Here is a 15,837-nt window from a genome sequence, read left to right on the forward strand (position 1 = left end):
CTGTTCACCCCTCGGTCTAATGGTGACCCTCACTGTTCACCCCTCGGTCTAATGGTGACCCTCACTGTTCACCCCTCGGTCTAATGGTGACCCTCACTGTTCACCCCTCGGTCTAATGGTGACCCTCACTGTTCACCCCTCGGTCTAATGGTGACCCTCACTGTTCACCCCTCGGTCTAATGGTGACCCTCACTGTTCACCCCTCGGTCTAATGGTGACCCTCACTGTTCACCCCTCGGTCTAATGGTGACCCTCACTGTTCACCCCTCGGTCTAATGGTGACCCTCACTGTTCACCCCTCGGTCTAATGGTGACCCTCACTGTTCACCCCTCGGTCTAATGGTGACCCTCACTGTTCACCCCTCGGTCTAATGGTGACCCTCACTGTTCACCCCTCGGTCTAATGGTGACCCTCACTGTTCACCCCTCGGTCTAATGGTGACCCTCACTGTTCACCCCTCGGTCTAATGGTGACCCTCACTGTTCACCCCTCGGTCTAATGGTGACCCTCACTGTTCACCCCTCGGTCTAATGGTGACCCTCACTGTTCACCCCTCGGTCTAATGGTGACCCTCACTGTTCACCCCTCGGTCTAATGGTGACCCTCACTGTTCACCCCTCGGTCTAATGGTGACCCTCACTGTTCACCCCTCGGTCTAATGGTGACCCTCACTGTTCACCCCTCGGTCTAATGGTGACCCTCACTGTTCACCCCTCGGTCTAATGGTGACCCTCACTGTTCACCCCTCGGTCTAATGGTGACCCTCACTGTTCACCCCTCGGTCTAATGGTGACCCTCACTGTTCACCCCTCGGTCTAATGGTGACCCTCACTGTTCACCCCTCGGTCTAATGGTGACCCTCACTGTTCACCCCTCGGTCTAATGGTGACCCTCACTGTTCACCCCTCGGTCTAATGGTGACCCTCACTGTTCACCCCTCGGTCTAATGGTGACCCTCACTGTTCACCCCTCGGTCTAATGGTGACCCTCACTGTTCACCCCTCGGTCTAATGGTGACCCTCACTGTTCACCCCTCGGTCTAATGGTGACCCTCACTGTTCACCCCTCGGTCTAATGGTGACCCTCACTGTTCACCCCTCGGTCTAATGGTGACCCTCACTGTTCACCCCTCGGTCTAATGGTGACCCTCACTGTTCACCCCTCGGTCTAATGGTGACCCTCACTGTTCACCCCTCGGTCTAATGGTGACCCTCACTGTTCACCCCTCGGTCTAATGGTGACCCTCACTGTTCACCCCTCGGTCTAATGGTGACCCTCACTGTTCACCCCTCGGTCTAATGGTGACCCTCACTGTTCACCCCTCGGTCTAATGGTGACCCTCACTGTTCACCCCTCGGTCTAATGGTGACCCTCACTGTTCACCCCTCGGTCTAATGGTGACCCTCACTGTTCACCCCTCGGTCTAATGGTGACCCTCACTGTTCACCCCTCGGTCTAATGGTGACCCTCACTGTTCACCCCTCGGTCTAATGGTGACCCTCACTGTTCACCCCTCGGTCTAATGGTGACCCTCACTGTTCACCCCTCGGTCTAATGGTGACCCTCACTGTTCACCCCTCGGTCTAATGGTGACCCTCACTGTTCACCCCTCGGTCTAATGGTGACCCTCACTGTTCACCCCTCGGTCTAATGGTGACCCTCACTGTTCACCCCTCGGTCTAATGGTGACCCTCACTGTTCACCCCTCGGTCTAATGGTGACCCTCACTGTTCACCCCTCGGTCTAATGGTGACCCTCACTGTTCACCCCTCGGTCTAATGGTGACCCTCACTGTTCACCCCTCGGTCTAATGGTGACCCTCACTGTTCACCCCTCGGTCTAATGGTGACCCTCACTGTTCACCCCTCGGTCTAATGGTGACCCTCACTGTTCACCCCTCGGTCTAATGGTGACCCTCACTGTTCACCCCTCGGTCTAATGGTGACCCTCACTGTTCACCCCTCGGTCTAATGGTGACCCTCACTGTTCACCCCTCGGTCTAATGGTGACCCTCACTGTTCACCCCTCGGTCTAATGGTGACCCTCACTGTTCACCCCTCGGTCTAATGGTGACCCTCACTGTTCACCCCTCGGTCTAATGGTGACCCTCACTGTTCACCCCTCGGTCTAATGGTGACCCTCACTGTTCACCCCTCGGTCTAATGGTGACCCTCACTGTTCACCCCTCGGTCTAATGGTGACCCTCACTGTTCACCCCTCGGTCTAATGGTGACCCTCACTGTTCACCCCTCGGTCTAATGGTGACCCTCACTGTTCACCCCTCGGTCTAATGGTGACCCTCACTGTTCACCCCTCGGTCTAATGGTGACCCTCACTGTTCACCCCTCGGTCTAATGGTGACCCTCACTGTTCACCCCTCGGTCTAATGGTGACCCTCACTGTTCACACCCTCGGTCTAATGGTGACCCTCACTGTTCACCCCTCGGTCTAATGGTGACCCTCACTGTTCACCCCTCGGTCTAATGGTGACCCTCACTGTTCACCCCTCGGTCTAATGGTGACCCTCACTGTTCACCCCTCGGTCTAATGGTGACCCTCACTGTTCACCCCTCGGTCTAATGGTGACCCTCACTGTTCACCCCTCGGTCTAATGGTGACCCTCACTGTTCACCCCTCGGTCTAATGGTGACCCTCACTGTCACCCCTCGGTCTAATGGTGACCCCACTGTTCACCCCTCGGTCTAATGGTGACCCTCACTGTTCACACCCTCGGTCTAATGGTGACCCTCACTGTTCACCCCTCGGTCTAATGGTGACCCTCACTGTTCACCCCTCGGTCTAATGGTGACCCTCACTGTTCACTCCTCGGTCTAATGGTGACCCTCACTGTTCACCCCTCGGTCTAATGGTGACCCCCACTGTTCACTCCCTCGGTCTAATGGTGACCCTCACTGTTCACCCCTCGGTCTAATGGTGACCCTCACTGTTCACCCCTCGGTCTAATGGTGACCCTCACTGTTCACCCCTCGGTCTAATGGTGACCCTCACTGTTCACCCCTCGGTCTAATGGTGACCCTCACTGTTCACCCCTCGGTCTAATGGTGACCCCACTGTTCACCCCTCGGTCTAATGGTGACCCTCACTGTTCACCCCTCGGTCTAATGGTGACCCTCACTGTTCACCCCTCGGTCTAATGGTGACCCTCACTGTTCACCCCTCGGTCTAATGGTGACCCTCACTGTTCACCCCTCGGTCTAATGGTGACCCTCACTGTTCACCCCTCGGTCTAATGGTGACCCTCACTGTTCACCCCTCGGTCTAATGGTGACCCTCACTGTTCACCCCTCGGTCTAATGGTGACCCTCACTGTTCACCCCTCGGTCTAATGGTGACCCTCACTGTTCACCCCTCGGTCTAATGGTGACCCTCACTGTTCACCCCTCGGTCTAATGGTGACCCTCACTGTTCACTCCCTCGGTCTAATGGTGACCCTCACTGTTCACCCCTCGGTCTAATGGTGACCCTCACTGTTCACCCCTCGGTCTAATGGTGACCCTCACTGTTCACCCCTCGGTCTAATGGTGACCCTCACTGTTCACCCCTCGGTCTAATGGTGACCCTCACTGTTCACCCCTCGGTCTAATGGTGACCCTCACTGTTCACCCCTCGGTCTAATGGTGACCCTCACTGTTCACCCCTCGGTCTAATGGTGACCCTCACTGTTCACCCCTCGGTCTAATGGTGACCCTCACTGTTCACCCCTCGGTCTAATGGTGACCCTCACTGTTCACCCCTCGGTCTAATGGTGACCCTCACTGTTCACCCCTCGGTCTAATGGTGACCCTCACTGTTCACCCCTCGGTCTAATGGTGACCCTCACTGTTCACCCCTCGGTCTAATGGTGACCCTCACTGTTCACCCCTCGGTCTAATGGTGACCCTCACTGTTCACCCCTCGGTCTAATGGTGACCCTCACTGTTCACCCCTCGGTCTAATGGTGACCCTCACTGTTCACCCCTCGGTCTAATGGTGACCCTCACTGTTCACCCCTCGGTCTAATGGTGACCCTCACTGTTCACCCCTCGGTCTAATGGTGACCCTCACTGTTCACCCCTCGGTCTAATGGTGACCCTCACTGTTCACCCCTCGGTCTAATGGTGACCCTCACTGTTCACCCCTCGGTCTAATGGTGACCCTCACTGTTCACCCCTCGGTCTAATGGTGACCCTCACTGTTCACCCCTCGGTCTAATGGTGACCCTCACTGTTCACCCCTCGGTCTAATGGTGACCCTCACTGTTCACCCCTCGGTCTAATGGTGACCCTCACTGTTCACCCCTCGGTCTAATGGTGACCCTCACTGTTCACCCCTCGGTCTAATGGTGACCCTCACTGTTCACCCCTCGGTCTAATGGTGACCCTCACTGTTCACCCCTCGGTCTAATGGTGACCCTCACTGTTCACCCCTCGGTCTAATGGTGACCCTCACTGTTCACCCCTCGGTCTAATGGTGACCCTCACTGTTCACCCCTCGGTCTAATGGTGACCCTCACTGTTCACCCCTCGGTCTAATGGTGACCCTCACTGTTCACCCCTCGGTCTAATGGTGACCCTCACTGTTCACCCCTCGGTCTAATGGTGACCCTCACTGTTCACCCCTCGGTCTAATGGTGACCCTCACTGTTCACCCCTCGGTCTAATGGTGACCCTCACTGTTCACCCCTCGGTCTAATGGTGACCCTCACTGTTCACCCCTCGGTCTAATGGTGACCCTCACTGTTCACCCCTCGGTCTAATGGTGACCCTCACTGTTCACCCCTCGGTCTAATGGTGACCCTCACTGTTCACCCCTCGGTCTAATGGTGACCCTCACTGTTCACCCCTCGGTCTAATGGTGACCCTCACTGTTCACCCCTCGGTCTAATGGTGACCCTCACTGTTCACCCCTCGGTCTAATGGTGACCCTCACTGTTCACCCCTCGGTCTAATGGTGACCCTCACTGTTCACCCCTCGGTCTAATGGTGACCCTCACTGTTCACCCCTCGGTCTAATGGTGACCCTCACTGTTCACCCCTCGGTCTAATGGTGACCCTCACTGTTCACCCCTCGGTCTAATGGTGACCCTCACTGTTCACCCCTCGGTCTAATGGTGACCCTCACTGTTCACCCCTCGGTCTAATGGTGACCCTCACTGTTCACCCCTCGGTCTAATGGTGACCCTCACTGTTCACCCCTCGGTCTAATGGTGACCCTCACTGTTCACCCCTCGGTCTAATGGTGACCCTCACTGTTCACCCCTCGGTCTAATGGTGACCCTCACTGTTCACCCCTCGGTCTAATGGTGACCCTCACTGTTCACCCCTCGGTCTAATGGTGACCCTCACTGTTCACCCCTCGGTCTAATGGTGACCCTCACTGTTCACCCCTCGGTCTAATGGTGACCCTCACTGTTCACCCCTCGGTCTAATGGTGACCCTCACTGTTCACCCCTCGGTCTAATGGTGACCCTCACTGTTCACCCCTCGGTCTAATGGTGACCCTCACTGTTCACCCCTCGGTCTAATGGTGACCCTCACTGTTCACCCCTCGGTCTAATGGTGACCCTCACTGTTCACCCCTCGGTCTAATGGTGACCCTCACTGTTCACCCCTCGGTCTAATGGTGACCCTCACTGTTCACCCCTCGGTCTAATGGTGACCCTCACTGTTCACCCCTCGGTCTAATGGTGACCCTCACTGTTCACCCCTCGGTCTAATGGTGACCCTCACTGTTCACCCCTCGGTCTAATGGTGACCCTCACTGTTCACCCCTCGGTCTAATGGTGACCCTCACTGTTCACCCCTCGGTCTAATGGTGACCCTCACTGTTCACCCCTCGGTCTAATGGTGACCCTCACTGTTCACCCCTCGGTCTAATGGTGACCCTCACTGTTCACCCCTCGGTCTAATGGTGACCCTCACTGTTCACCCCTCGGTCTAATGGTGACCCTCACTGTTCACCCCTCGGTCTAATGGTGACCCTCACTGTTCACCCCTCGGTCTAATGGTGACCCTCACTGTTCACCCCTCGGTCTAATGGTGACCCTCACTGTTCACCCCTCGGTCTAATGGTGACCCTCACTGTTCACCCCTCGGTCTAATGGTGACCCTCACTGTTCACCCCTCGGTCTAATGGTGACCCTCACTGTTCACCCCTCGGTCTAATGGTGACCCTCACTGTTCACCCCTCGGTCTAATGGTGACCCTCACTGTTCACCCCTCGGTCTAATGGTGACCCTCACTGTTCACCCCTCGGTCTAATGGTGACCCTCACTGTTCACCCCTCGGTCTAATGGTGACCCTCACTGTTCACCCCTCGGTCTAATGGTGACCCTCACTGTTCACCCCTCGGTCTAATGGTGACCCTCACTGTTCACCCCTCGGTCTAATGGTGACCCTCACTGTTCACCCCTCGGTCTAATGGTGACCCTCACTGTTCACCCCTCGGTCTAATGGTGACCCTCACTGTTCACCCCTCGGTCTAATGGTGACCCTCACTGTTCACCCCTCGGTCTAATGGTGACCCTCACTGTTCACCCCTCGGTCTAATGGTGACCCTCACTGTTCACCCCTCGGTCTAATGGTGACCCTCACTGTTCACCCCTCGGTCTAATGGTGACCCTCACTGTTCACCCCTCGGTCTAATGGTGACCCTCACTGTTCACCCCTCGGTCTAATGGTGACCCTCACTGTTCACCCCTCGGTCTAATGGTGACCCTCACTGTTCACCCCTCGGTCTAATGGTGACCCTCACTGTTCACTCCCTCGGTCTAATGGTGACCCTCACTGTTCACCCCTCGGTCTAATGGTGACCCTCACTGTTCACCCCTCGGTCTAATGGTGACCCTCACTGTTCACCCCTCGGTCTAATGGTGACCCTCACTGTTCACCCCTCGGTCTAATGGTGACCCTCACTGTTCACCCCTCGGTCTAATGGTGACCCTCACTGTTCACCCCTCGGTCTAATGGTGACCCTCACTGTTCACCCCTCGGTCTAATGGTGACCCTCACTGTTCACCCCTCGGTCTAATGGTGACCCTCACTGTTCACCCCTCGGTCTAATGGTGACCCTCACTGTTCACCCCTCGGTCTAATGGTGACCCTCACTGTTCACCCCTCGGTCTAATGGTGACCCTCACTGTTCACCCCTCGGTCTAATGGTGACCCTCACTGTTCACCCCTCGGTCTAATGGTGACCCTCACTGTTCACCCCTCGGTCTAATGGTGACCCTCACTGTTCACCCCTCGGTCTAATGGTGACCCTCACTGTTCACCCCTCGGTCTAATGGTGACCCTCACTGTTCACCCCTCGGTCTAATGGTGACCCTCACTGTTCACCCCTCGGTCTAATGGTGACCCTCACTGTTCACCCCTCGGTCTAATGGTGACCCTCACTGTTCACCCCTCGGTCTAATGGTGACCCTCACTGTTCACCCCTCGGTCTAATGGTGACCCTCACTGTTCACCCCTCGGTCTAATGGTGACCCTCACTGTTCACCCCTCGGTCTAATGGTGACCCTCACTGTTCACCCCTCGGTCTAATGGTGACCCTCACTGTTCACCCCTCGGTCTAATGGTGACCCTCACTGTTCACCCCTCGGTCTAATGGTGACCCTCACTGTTCACCCCTCGGTCTAATGGTGACCCTCACTGTTCACCCCTCGGTCTAATGGTGACCCTCACTGTTCACCCCTCGGTCTAATGGTGACCCTCACTGTTCACCCCTCGGTCTAATGGTGACCCTCACTGTTCACCCCTCGGTCTAATGGTGACCCTCACTGTTCACCCCTCGGTCTAATGGTGACCCTCACTGTTCACCCCTCGGTCTAATGGTGACCCTCACTGTTCACCCCTCGGTCTAATGGTGACCCTCACTGTTCACCCCTCGGTCTAATGGTGACCCTCACTGTTCACCCCTCGGTCTAATGGTGACCCTCACTGTTCACCCCTCGGTCTAATGGTGACCCTCACTGTTCACCCCTCGGTCTAATGGTGACCCTCACTGTTCACCCCTCGGTCTAATGGTGACCCTCACTGTTCACCCCTCGGTCTAATGGTGACCCTCACTGTTCACCCCTCGGTCTAATGGTGACCCTCACTGTTCACCCCTCGGTCTAATGGTGACCCTCACTGTTCACCCCTCGGTCTAATGGTGACCCTCACTGTTCACCCCTCGGTCTAATGGTGACCCTCACTGTTCACCCCTCGGTCTAATGGTGACCCTCACTGTTCACCCCTCGGTCTAATGGTGACCCTCACTGTTCACCCCTCGGTCTAATGGTGACCCTCACTGTTCACCCCTCGGTCTAATGGTGACCCTCACTGTTCACCCCTCGGTCTAATGGTGACCCTCACTGTTCACCCCTCGGTCTAATGGTGACCCTCACTGTTCACCCCTCGGTCTAATGGTGACCCTCACTGTTCACCCCTCGGTCTAATGGTGACCCTCACTGTTCACCCCTCGGTCTAATGGTGACCCTCACTGTTCACCCCTCGGTCTAATGGTGACCCTCACTGTTCACCCCTCGGTCTAATGGTGACCCTCACTGTTCACCCCTCGGTCTAATGGTGACCCTCACTGTTCACCCCTCGGTCTAATGGTGACCCTCACTGTTCACCCCTCGGTCTAATGGTGACCCTCACTGTTCACCCCTCGGTCTAATGGTGACCCTCACTGTTCACCCCTCGGTCTAATGGTGACCCTCACTGTTCACCCCTCGGTCTAATGGTGACCCTCACTGTTCACCCCTCGGTCTAATGGTGACCCTCACTGTTCACCCCTCGGTCTAATGGTGACCCTCACTGTTCACCCCTCGGTCTAATGGTGACCCTCACTGTTCACCCCTCGGTCTAATGGTGACCCTCACTGTTCACCCCTCGGTCTAATGGTGACCCTCACTGTTCACCCCTCGGTCTAATGGTGACCCTCACTGTTCACCCCTCGGTCTAATGGTGACCCTCACTGTTCACCCCTCGGTCTAATGGTGACCCTCACTGTTCACCCCTCGGTCTAATGGTGACCCTCACTGTTCACCCCTCGGTCTAATGGTGACCCTCACTGTTCACCCCTCGGTCTAATGGTGACCCTCACTGTTCACCCCTCGGTCTAATGGTGACCCTCACTGTTCACCCCTCGGTCTAATGGTGACCCTCACTGTTCACCCCTCGGTCTAATGGTGACCCTCACTGTTCACCCCTCGGTCTAATGGTGACCCTCACTGTTCACCCCTCGGTCTAATGGTGACCCTCACTGTTCACCCCTCGGTCTAATGGTGACCCTCACTGTTCACCCCTCGGTCTAATGGTGACCCTCACTGTTCACCCCTCGGTCTAATGGTGACCCTCACTGTTCACCCCTCGGTCTAATGGTGACCCTCACTGTTCACCCCTCGGTCTAATGGTGACCCTCACTGTTCACCCCTCGGTCTAATGGTGACCCTCACTGTTCACCCCTCGGTCTAATGGTGACCCTCACTGTTCACCCCTCGGTCTAATGGTGACCCTCACTGTTCACCCCTCGGTCTAATGGTGACCCTCACTGTTCACCCCTCGGTCTAATGGTGACCCTCACTGTTCACCCCTCGGTCTAATGGTGACCCTCACTGTTCACCCCTCGGTCTAATGGTGACCCTCACTGTTCACCCCTCGGTCTAATGGTGACCCTCACTGTTCACCCCTCGGTCTAATGGTGACCCTCACTGTTCACCCCTCGGTCTAATGGTGACCCTCACTGTTCACCCCTCGGTCTAATGGTGACCCTCACTGTTCACCCCTCGGTCTAATGGTGACCCTCACTGTTCACCCCTCGGTCTAATGGTGACCCTCACTGTTCACCCCTCGGTCTAATGGTGACCCTCACTGTTCACCCCTCGGTCTAATGGTGACCCTCACTGTTCACCCCTCGGTCTAATGGTGACCCTCACTGTTCACCCCTCGGTCTAATGGTGACCCCACTGTTCACCCCTCGGTCTAATGGTGACCCTCACTGTTCACCCCTCGGTCTAATGGTGACCCCACTGTTCACCCCTCGGTCTAATGGTGACCCCCGCTGTTCTTTCTCCGCAGGTCGGGCTCGTGCTACAGTAAAGTTGCCATCAGTGGAGCTGGAAAAAGCCACCAACCCCTCGGTCTAATGGTGACCCTCACTGTTCACCCCTCGGTCTAATGGTGACCCTCACTGTTCACCCCTCGGTCTAATGGTGACCCTCACTGTTCACCCCTCGGTCTAATGGTGACCCTCACTGTTCACCCCTCGGTCTAATGGTGACCCTCACTGTTCACCCCTCGGTCTAATGGTGACCCTCACTGTTCACCCCTCGGTCTAATGGTGACCCTCACTGTTCACCCCTCGGTCTAATGGTGACCCTCACTGTTCACCCCTCGGTCTAATGGTGACCCTCACTGTTCACCCCTCGGTCTAATGGTGACCCTCACTGTTCACCCCTCGGTCTAATGGTGACCCTCACTGTTCACCCCTCGGTCTAATGGTGACCCTCACTGTTCACCCCTCGGTCTAATGGTGACCCTCACTGTTCACCCCTCGGTCTAATGGTGACCCTCACTGTTCACCCCTCGGTCTAATGGTGACCCTCACTGTTCACCCCTCGGTCTAATGGTGACCCTCACTGTTCACCCCTCGGTCTAATGGTGACCCTCACTGTTCACCCCTCGGTCTAATGGTGACCCTCACTGTTCACCCCTCGGTCTAATGGTGACCCTCACTGTTCACCCCTCGGTCTAATGGTGACCCTCACTGTTCACCCCTCGGTCTAATGGTGACCCTCACTGTTCACCCCTCGGTCTAATGGTGACCCTCACTGTTCACCCCTCGGTCTAATGGTGACCCTCACTGTTCACCCCTCGGTCTAATGGTGACCCTCACTGTTCACCCCTCGGTCTAATGGTGACCCTCACTGTTCACCCCTCGGTCTAATGGTGACCCTCACTGTTCACCCCTCGGTCTAATGGTGACCCTCACTGTTCACCCCTCGGTCTAATGGTGACCCTCACTGTTCACCCCTCGGTCTAATGGTGACCCTCACTGTTCACCCCTCGGTCTAATGGTGACCCTCACTGTTCACCCCTCGGTCTAATGGTGACCCTCACTGTTCACCCCTCGGTCTAATGGTGACCCTCACTGTTCACCCCTCGGTCTAATGGTGACCCTCACTGTTCACCCCTCGGTCTAATGGTGACCCTCACTGTTCACCCCTCGGTCTAATGGTGACCCTCACTGTTCACCCCTCGGTCTAATGGTGACCCTCACTGTTCACCCCTCGGTCTAATGGTGACCCTCACTGTTCACCCCTCGGTCTAATGGTGACCCTCACTGTTCACCCCTCGGTCTAATGGTGACCCTCACTGTTCACCCCTCGGTCTAATGGTGACCCTCACTGTTCACCCCTCGGTCTAATGGTGACCCTCACTGTTCACCCCTCGGTCTAATGGTGACCCTCACTGTTCACCCCTCGGTCTAATGGTGACCCTCACTGTTCACCCCTCGGTCTAATGGTGACCCTCACTGTTCACCCCTCGGTCTAATGGTGACCCTCACTGTTCACCCCTCGGTCTAATGGTGACCCTCACTGTTCACCCCTCGGTCTAATGGTGACCCTCACTGTTCACCCCTCGGTCTAATGGTGACCCTCACTGTTCACCCCTCGGTCTAATGGTGACCCTCACTGTTCACCCCTCGGTCTAATGGTGACCCTCACTGTTCACCCCTCGGTCTAATGGTGACCCTCACTGTTCACCCCTCGGTCTAATGGTGACCCTCACTGTTCACCCCTCGGTCTAATGGTGACCCTCACTGTTCACCCCTCGGTCTAATGGTGACCCTCACTGTTCACCCCTCGGTCTAATGGTGACCCTCACTGTTCACCCCTCGGTCTAATGGTGACCCTCACTGTTCACCCCTCGGTCTAATGGTGACCCTCACTGTTCACCCCTCGGTCTAATGGTGACCCTCACTGTTCACCCCTCGGTCTAATGGTGACCCTCACTGTTCACCCCTCGGTCTAATGGTGACCCTCACTGTTCACCCCTCGGTCTAATGGTGACCCTCACTGTTCACCCCTCGGTCTAATGGTGACCCTCACTGTTCACCCCTCGGTCTAATGGTGACCCTCACTGTTCACCCCTCGGTCTAATGGTGACCCTCACTGTTCACCCCTCGGTCTAATGGTGACCCTCACTGTTCACCCCTCGGTCTAATGGTGACCCTCACTGTTCACCCCTCGGTCTAATGGTGACCCTCACTGTTCACCCCTCGGTCTAATGGTGACCCTCACTGTTCACCCCTCGGTCTAATGGTGACCCTCACTGTTCACCCCTCGGTCTAATGGTGACCCTCACTGTTCACCCCTCGGTCTAATGGTGACCCTCACTGTTCACCCCTCGGTCTAATGGTGACCCTCACTGTTCACCCCTCGGTCTAATGGTGACCCTCACTGTTCACCCCTCGGTCTAATGGTGACCCTCACTGTTCACCCCTCGGTCTAATGGTGACCCTCACTGTTCACCCCTCGGTCTAATGGTGACCCTCACTGTTCACCCCTCGGTCTAATGGTGACCCTCACTGTTCACCCCTCGGTCTAATGGTGACCCTCACTGTTCACCCCTCGGTCTAATGGTGACCCTCACTGTTCACCCCTCGGTCTAATGGTGACCCTCACTGTTCACCCCTCGGTCTAATGGTGACCCTCACTGTTCACCCCTCGGTCTAATGGTGACCCTCACTGTTCACCCCTCGGTCTAATGGTGACCCTCACTGTTCACCCCTCGGTCTAATGGTGACCCTCACTGTTCACCCCTCGGTCTAATGGTGACCCTCACTGTTCACCCCTCGGTCTAATGGTGACCCTCACTGTTCACCCCTCGGTCTAATGGTGACCCTCACTGTTCACCCCTCGGTCTAATGGTGACCCTCACTGTTCACCCCTCGGTCTAATGGTGACCCTCACTGTTCACCCCTCGGTCTAATGGTGACCCTCACTGTTCACCCCTCGGTCTAATGGTGACCCTCACTGTTCACCCCTCGGTCTAATGGTGACCCTCACTGTTCACCCCTCGGTCTAATGGTGACCCTCACTGTTCACCCCTCGGTCTAATGGTGACCCTCACTGTTCACCCCTCGGTCTAATGGTGACCCTCACTGTTCACCCCTCGGTCTAATGGTGACCCTCACTGTTCACCCCTCGGTCTAATGGTGACCCTCACTGTTCACCCCTCGGTCTAATGGTGACCCTCACTGTTCACCCCTCGGTCTAATGGTGACCCTCACTGTTCACCCCTCGGTCTAATGGTGACCCTCACTGTTCACCCCTCGGTCTAATGGTGACCCTCACTGTTCACCCCTCGGTCTAATGGTGACCCTCACTGTTCACCCCTCGGTCTAATGGTGACCCTCACTGTTCACCCCTCGGTCTAATGGTGACCCTCACTGTTCACCCCTCGGTCTAATGGTGACCCTCACTGTTCACCCCTCGGTCTAATGGTGACCCTCACTGTTCACCCCTCGGTCTAATGGTGACCCTCACTGTTCACCCCTCGGTCTAATGGTGACCCTCACTGTTCACCCCTCGGTCTAATGGTGACCCTCACTGTTCACCCCTCGGTCTAATGGTGACCCTCACTGTTCACCCCTCGGTCTAATGGTGACCCTCACTGTTCACCCCTCGGTCTAATGGTGACCCTCACTGTTCACCCCTCGGTCTAATGGTGACCCTCACTGTTCACCCCTCGGTCTAATGGTGACCCTCACTGTTCACCCCTCGGTCTAATGGTGACCCTCACTGTTCACCCCTCGGTCTAATGGTGACCCTCACTGTTCACCCCTCGGTCTAATGGTGACCCTCACTGTTCACCCCTCGGTCTAATGGTGACCCTCACTGTTCACCCCTCGGTCTAATGGTGACCCTCACTGTTCACCCCTCGGTCTAATGGTGACCCTCACTGTTCACCCCTCGGTCTAATGGTGACCCTCACTGTTCACCCCTCGGTCTAATGGTGACCCTCACTGTTCACCCCTCGGTCTAATGGTGACCCTCACTGTTCACCCCTCGGTCTAATGGTGACCCTCACTGTTCACCCCTCGGTCTAATGGTGACCCTCACTGTTCACCCCTCGGTCTAATGGTGACCCTCACTGTTCACCCCTCGGTCTAATGGTGACCCTCACTGTTCACCCCTCGGTCTAATGGTGACCCTCACTGTTCACCCCTCGGTCTAATGGTGACCCTCACTGTTCACCCCTCGGTCTAATGGTGACCCTCACTGTTCACCCCTCGGTCTAATGGTGACCCTCACTGTTCACCCCTCGGTCTAATGGTGACCCTCACTGTTCACCCCTCGGTCTAATGGTGACCCTCACTGTTCACCCCTCGGTCTAATGGTGACCCTCACTGTTCACCCCTCGGTCTAATGGTGACCCTCACTGTTCACCCCTCGGTCTAATGGTGACCCTCACTGTTCACCCCTCGGTCTAATGGTGACCCTCACTGTTCACCCCTCGGTCTAATGGTGACCCTCACTGTTCACCCCTCGGTCTAATGGTGACCCTCACTGTTCACCCCTCGGTCTAATGGTGACCCTCACTGTTCACCCCTCGGTCTAATGGTGACCCTCACTGTTCACCCCTCGGTCTAATGGTGACCCTCACTGTTCACCCCTCGGTCTAATGGTGACCCTCACTGTTCACCCCTCGGTCTAATGGTGACCCTCACTGTTCACCCCTCGGTCTAATGGTGACCCTCACTGTTCACCCCTCGGTCTAATGGTGACCCTCACTGTTCACCCCTCGGTCTAATGGTGACCCTCACTGTTCACCCCTCGGTCTAATGGTGACCCTCACTGTTCACCCCTCGGTCTAATGGTGACCCTCACTGTTCACCCCTCGGTCTAATGGTGACCCTCACTGTTCACCCCTCGGTCTAATGGTGACCCTCACTGTTCACCCCTCGGTCTAATGGTGACCCTCACTGTTCACCCCTCGGTCTAATGGTGACCCTCACTGTTCACCCCTCGGTCTAATGGTGACCCTCACTGTTCACCCCTCGGTCTAATGGTGACCCTCACTGTTCACCCCTCGGTCTAATGGTGACCCTCACTGTTCACCCCTCGGTCTAATGGTGACCCTCACTGTTCACCCCTCGGTCTAATGGTGACCCTCACTGTTCACCCCTCGGTCTAATGGTGACCCTCACTGTTCACCCCTCGGTCTAATGGTGACCCTCACTGTTCACCCCTCGGTCTAATGGTGACCCTCACTGTTCACCCCTCGGTCTAATGGTGACCCTCACTGTTCACCCCTCGGTCTAATGGTGACCCTCACTGTTCACCCCTCGGTCTAATGGTGACCCTCACTGTTCACCCCTCGGTCTAATGGTGACCCTCACTGTTCACCCCTCGGTCTAATGGTGACCCTCACTGTTCACCCCTCGGTCTAATGGTGACCCTCACTGTTCACCCCTCGGTCTAATGGTGACCCTCACTGTTCACCCCTCGGTCTAATGGTGACCCTCACTGTTCACCCCTCGGTCTAATGGTGACCCTCACTGTTCACCCCTCGGTCTAATGGTGACCCTCACTGTTCACCCCTCGGTCTAATGGTGACCCTCACTGTTCACCCCTCGGTCTAATGGTGACCCTCACTGTTCACCCCTCGGTCTAATGGTGACCCTCACTGTTCACACCCTCGGTCTAATGGTGACCCTCACTGTTCACCCCTCGGTCTAATGGTGACCCTCACTGTTCACCCCTCGGTCTAATGGTGACCCTCACTGTTCACCCCTCGGTCTAATGGTGACCCTCACTGTTCACCCCTCGGTCTAATGGTGAC

At 56.2% G+C, this 15,837-nt stretch overlaps 1 protein-coding gene across 3 annotated transcripts in view; it reads left to right on the forward strand.

The window, feature by feature from the left end:
- nmt1a (N-myristoyltransferase 1a) overlaps positions 1-10,123 on the forward strand; it is a 128,531-nt gene extending 118,408 nt beyond the window's left edge. For all 3 annotated transcript variants that reach the window (XM_085966646.1, XM_085966644.1, XM_085966647.1), the window contains one exon: positions 10,066-10,123. In XM_085966646.1, the coding sequence (XP_085822772.1) occupies positions 10,066-10,086 (21 nt within the window). In that variant the 3' untranslated portion in view covers positions 10,087-10,123. The remainder of the gene's footprint in view (positions 1-10,065) is intronic.
- The last annotated feature ends 5,714 nt before the right edge of the window (positions 10,124-15,837 follow it).

This window comes from Somniosus microcephalus, chromosome 24 (genome assembly GCF_052327205.1).
Source record: "Somniosus microcephalus isolate GS21.2 chromosome 24, FLI_Smic_1.0, whole genome shotgun sequence".
In the NCBI taxonomy this organism is placed as follows: domain Eukaryota; kingdom Metazoa; phylum Chordata; class Chondrichthyes; order Squaliformes; family Somniosidae; genus Somniosus; species Somniosus microcephalus.